Raw genomic sequence first — 5,098 nt, forward strand, 5'->3', positions numbered from 1 at the left:
GGCACCCTTTTTAGTCCTCGGGCTCTGCAGGGGGGCGGTTTTGAGAAATGACCCTGCTGTAATCCGCCTGCTGGGATGGCCGGGGCTGCTACCCGCAAAGGCCCTTATGGCCTCAAGCTCACGACCGACTCCGGGACTCACACGCTCCCTGAGTCGTGCAGTCACCCCACCCCCCATCCGCAGCTGTCGCTGCCTTGACCTTAGCTTTGGTTTGTGGGCAGCGTGGGAAGCGTGCCAGCCTCCCAGGGGTTCAGACGTGGGTGGAGGCGAGCGCGGTGGCCTCCGGGTTTGTGAGGAGAGTTCGTCCCAGACAGGGGCCCACGCCAGCCCTCCCGCCGCCGCCACCTAGCGTCACTGCGGCCCTCCCCCAACTCTCCTGCTAACCACAGTCTCGGCAGTGCCCCGCCCTCGACACCCGACACGCCAAGTGGGGCGGGGCTGCGGGGGCGGGGCGTGGCCCGGGGCGGCCGGACCCCAAATTGGCCTGGTCAAGATGGCGCTGATGGTTGGAGCGCGCGTCCTGGCTCGCAACCTGCTCCGCCCGTGTGCGTGACTCCGGGGGGCTGGAGTTGGGGGGTGCGGGGCAGCAGGGGCCCGGGGAGCCGGGACGGGGGCCGGAGGAGACAGGGGCCCCGGACCCGAGGGAGCTGGGAGGGGCCGTGGGGAGCGGGAGGTTTGGGGGGGGGGGGGGGGATTGGGGGCAGGGAGGTGCCGGGGACCTCAGGGAGCTGGAGGGAGCCGGGGAGCCGACTGGGGCCCGGGGCTAACGGGCCTCGCGCTGTCGTTCGCAGGGTCCCGGCTTCCGGACGCGGTTCCCGGGCGGACGGGGCCGGCCGCCGGCGGCGGGGACGGTGTGCGGTGTTTCGGGAGCCCTCGGGTGCTGGTGGAGACGGACCCGTCGAAAGGTAAGCGCTCCTGCGGCCGCACGTTCGGGCGAGGGCGCCTACGCCGGGCCCCGCGGGCTGGGCTTTCCCTGGCTCGGCCCGTCCCGGGGCCTGGAGGACTCGAAGCAGGGGTGCCTCGCCGTCCCACTCCCGCTCCCTCCTCGCCCGCCTCTGGTCTTCCTGACCGCGGCTCCTGGGGACGCCTGAAGGCCATTGGAGATCAAGCCCTGTAGGAGGACCGTTTCTGTTGCGTTCAAAGCTTAAAGGTCATCAGCCCACGTGCTTTTCCCCAGTTCATTATGAAGACAAAAGTGTTTTGGTTTGTAAAGTTTGAGGGGTATGCTCTTCTATCTAAACTCTTCAGTTGGAAATTGAAAATAATGGAAGTATTTTAGAGTAATTTTTTTTTTTTTTTTAATGTTCTGGCATGGCCCAGGACCTAGCAGATGGTTTACTAATTAAACCCAGGAGCCACCTCCCACCCCCATCAGAGCCTCTGGGAAAACTCTCCAAAAGGGACAGAAAAGGTAGAAAAAAACACCGTTGAGTTTTCTCTACCTGAGAATGTTCCCGACCTGGGTCCTGAGAAGACTTGCAGCCAGGGCTGGGCCTACTTCCAGGTTTTGGGGACACGCTGTGCTCAGGCCTACAAGAGGAGCTGGGGGGGCTGCTGTGGTTGGGGGGCTGCGGCCTCAGCCCACCTCCCCCGCGCCCACCCACCCTGCGTCAGGGACATGGTTGCTCACCCCGCGACCCGGATTCGCCCCAAGTCCTCCGCGTCAACTCATGGAAACCTTTATCCTCTCCCCTGAGTGTCCTTGATTCTGCTGGACCGGGCTCTGTAAAAATCCAGTCAGCCTCAAAAACTTCCCTCTGAACCAAGTTCGGGGAGCTTGCTTCTGGGAATTGTGATCGCTTCTTCCATGTCCCTGTACGTTCCTGTAGCCGGTTAGTAAGTAACCTCTCCCTTAGAAGCCGGAGGTCTCAAAACAGCCCGTTTGTCTTCAGGACTTGGTTCTCCCTCCTAGAGGACTGTTTATGTTGACCATCTGGAGATTTCAAATGTAGCCTAAATGAACGGTGGCCCTTCGAAAGCCCTTGGGGTCTGTCCTTGGGCCAGGTAGCCGGAACAGATGGCCTCAGCTGGCCCAGGCTGGTGGCTGCCCTGTCCCAAGTGCTGGTCTGCCCCCCCCCCTCCCCCGCTGCTGGCAGCACGCACAAGCGGATCGTGGAGAATTTAAGAACGTCAGGCCGCCAACGTGTTTAGCAAGAACCAGAACCCCCAGTGCAGTTCCTCCTTAATATCCGGTCTGCTCACTCCTCAGGAGAGTAAGGCCATCTCCTACTCCCCTGGGGACAGAGGACTGGCATCTGGGGGAACAAGAGGAACAGACAGATATTTGCTCGTGAACGTTCACGGCCGCAGTAGTCACAGGAGCCTCAAGGCGGAAGGGACCCAGTGTCCGCCAGCACGCGAACAGAGACAGTGCGGTCCACACGTGTGCAGGGAGACACTGGGCCTCAGAAAGGGGTGGGACGCTGACCCAGCGGCACGGGCCGGCCTGGAGAACGCGGTGCTCAGTGAAAGGAGCCACACATAAAAGGTTGTGTGCTTCCATGCACACGAAACGTCCAGAGTAGTCGGGTCCGTAGAGGCAGAAAGTAGACACTCAGTGGCCAGGGGCCGGGGAGGAGCGGGAACTGCTCGTGGGCGCAGGGTCCTGTGTGGGATAGAAATGCCCGGCAATTAGATCATGGTAGCATTGGGACACTGTGCATGTCCCTATAGACCTGGACTGCCCACTTTCATTTATTTATTTTTTTTTAACGTTTATTTTTGAGAGAGAGAGCAGAAGCAGGGGAGGGGCAGAGTGAGAGGGAGAGACTGAATCGGAAGCAGGCTCCAGGCTCTGAGCAGTCAGCACAGAGCCCGACGCGGGGCTCGAACTCACGGACGGTGAGATCATGACCTGAGCTGAAGTCGGACGCTTAACCGACTGAGCCACCCAGGCGCCCCAAACTTAACCAATTGTAATAACCAAAAGTTAAAAATGAAAGCTGTCGCTTCCCATGGCCAGGTTGAGGGTGCGGGATGGTTGGGTGTGCTTTTCCAGTCCTGGGTGTGAGCTTTCTCCTCTTCGTTTTCAAACTAGGGGTCGCCGTGATAAAGTTGAAGAACCCCCCGGTGAACAGCCTCAGCCTGGAGGTGCTGACGGAGTTTGTCATCAGCCTGGAGAAACTGGAAAACGACAAGACCTTCCGAGGCGTCATCCTGACTTCGGTGGGTGCTCGTTGATTCCCCGAGTTCTGATCACGGCAGGAACCTGCTGCGAGGTCACGTCCACACGTCACGTGCTGTAGAATGACCAGGTAGACCCGGATGCCGGTGCCACCGGGGACCCTAGTCCTGGGCCTGGTCCAGGGGGGCCCCCGGTGGTCCTGGCATGCTGTGGGCAGATGGCTCCCCCCAGAGCACCGCGACCTCTGCCCCAGGCCGGACTGTGGGGAGAGCCTCAGTGCCCTGCCCCCACCGCCACCCCGTCCCCGGGGCGCCTGTGACAGCCAGGTTGCGCTGGCACGCGGCCTAGGGAGACGACAGGTCGGCCTCCAAGCGTCTGCGTGCACAGGTCCACGGGGAATTGCACTCTGCGCCCTGCACACGAGCTTGGTCCTGTCGCTTAATGTGAGGACGCGGAGACGTCGCCTGTGACCGTCCCGTACTTCACGTGTCGGTAACAGGTCACGCCAGCCCCAGACACGCTCCAACCACGGGAACATCTCGTTCACTTAGAAACGTTGTGACCACACGACGGCCCCGCGTGGTGGCCGCGGAGCAACCCCGCCCCGCCTCTGGGCCGGCAGTGTTTGCTGGAAAGCAGCGCCGTGCTGGCGGTCCACTGTGTCTGCTTCCCCCGCTCTGTGGCGGCTGTGTTGGGACCTGGGGCGTCCACATGGGACCCACGCCCTTCTAGGCCAGGCTTCTGTGTCATGCGTGACCGCCCAGGCAGGGCAGAGTTCTGGCTCCTCAGCTCATTGCTGTCCCTTCCCGTCCTGGCTCACTTCTGACGGCAGCACCTCCCGGCCTGCGCTGGCGTCTGCAGCGTTCTTGACCTCGAGGGTAAATCAGAACGTGTGCCCCCTCCGGGCCTCTTGAGTTCCCCTGCCCAGGACCACACACGCAGCCGTGCCCAGAACCCGCTGTTTATGTTCCTGGGGGAGCACCCGACCCTGCCTGCCTGTTTTGCCTTTTCCCATTTGAAACTGCAAAGTAGGAGGAGCTAAGTCCGAGGGAGGTCCCAGCTTCAGCTCCCGGGGACCTGATCCTGCCACCTTGAACATGACCTCGCCCCCACTGCGTCTTGAGCGCCTGTGGGCTCCCGGGCCCCGGGGACGGGTTGCTGCCAGGAGATGGACGGTGACGGGGCCCCTGGCTCCTTCACTCCGGTAGGACTGCCCCGGGATCTTCTCGGCTGGCCTGGACCTGACGGAGATGTGCGGGAAGAGCCAGGCGCACTATGCCGAGTACTGGAGGGCCGTGCAGGAGCTGTGGCTGCGGCTCTACCTGTCCAACCTGGTGCTGATCGCTGCCATCAACGTGAGTGTCCCCGCTCCTGAGTGGCCTTGCTGGCTCGCCAGGGCCAGCCCAGCGCGTGGGGGGGCATGAAGAGGTCCTGTCCTTGGGAAGGCTGGGAAGGGAACAGTCGGGGGAGACCCTCGGATGTGCACAGGGGAGCCTCCATTGCAGACAGGCGTGACCTGGTGGCGGGGTACTTCGCGGGGCGGGGGCAGGGACCAGGGCACGTGGTCGACGCGGCCCGGCAAGAGAGCTGTATAGGGAGAGGGGCGTGAGGAGGGGATCAGATTCACATCAGGAAACATCGTTCCGGTCTGCCCTCGAGAAGGTAGGGGCTGTTCACGCTCAGGAACCGGTGTGCCTGAAGACGGGACACCCCAGGTGAGGTGCCAGAAGGGTCCGAGCCAGGGGACGGGAGGGTGGCGAGAGTCAGGACGACCCACGAGGCGCGTGACAGCCGACAGCAGCTTGCCGTCTGTTCAAGGCAGTGCGGTGCGTGAGATGAGGGCGGTGTGAGTTTGGGGTTCCCAGGACATCCGGCTGGGGATGGCGATGGGTCCCGTGGGGCGTGACGGGTTGTGACCGCTCTGGCCGGATGCTGGTTTGGCGTTTTAGCATCCGGACCGAAGCCGTGAAAAGA

At 62.6% G+C, this 5,098-nt stretch overlaps 1 protein-coding gene and 1 long non-coding RNA gene across 3 annotated transcripts in view; one reads left to right on the top strand and one right to left on the bottom strand.

Moving 5' to 3' along the window:
* Positions 1-350, bottom strand: part of LOC125918179 (uncharacterized) — a 1,305-nt gene extending 955 nt beyond the window's left edge. Inside the window, exon 1 of the long non-coding RNA XR_007456390.1 lies at positions 200-350. This is a non-coding gene — a long non-coding RNA (uncharacterized LOC125918179). The remainder of the gene's footprint in view (positions 1-199) is intronic.
* Positions 351-382: 32 nt separating this feature from the next.
* Positions 383-5,092, top strand: LOC125918178 (enoyl-CoA delta isomerase 1, mitochondrial-like). 2 transcript variants are annotated; one of them, XM_049624218.1, is made up of 4 exons: positions 383-545; positions 792-905; positions 3,038-3,165; positions 3,957-4,324. In XM_049624218.1, exons 1-4 carry the CDS (start codon positions 494-496, stop codon positions 4,164-4,166), a joined length of 504 nt encoding a protein of 167 aa, XP_049480175.1. In that variant the 5' UTR covers positions 383-493; the 3' UTR covers positions 4,167-4,324. The 2 variants fall into 2 exon arrangements, with proteins under 2 accessions (XP_049480175.1, XP_049480174.1); XM_049624217.1 differs by lacking the exon at positions 3,957-4,324 and adding an exon at positions 4,333-5,092 and having other exon boundaries at positions 397-545.
* The last annotated feature ends 6 nt before the right edge of the window (positions 5,093-5,098 follow it).

This window comes from Panthera uncia, unplaced genomic scaffold (assembly GCF_023721935.1).
Source record: "Panthera uncia isolate 11264 unplaced genomic scaffold, Puncia_PCG_1.0 HiC_scaffold_515, whole genome shotgun sequence".
Taxonomy (NCBI): domain Eukaryota; kingdom Metazoa; phylum Chordata; class Mammalia; order Carnivora; family Felidae; genus Panthera; species Panthera uncia.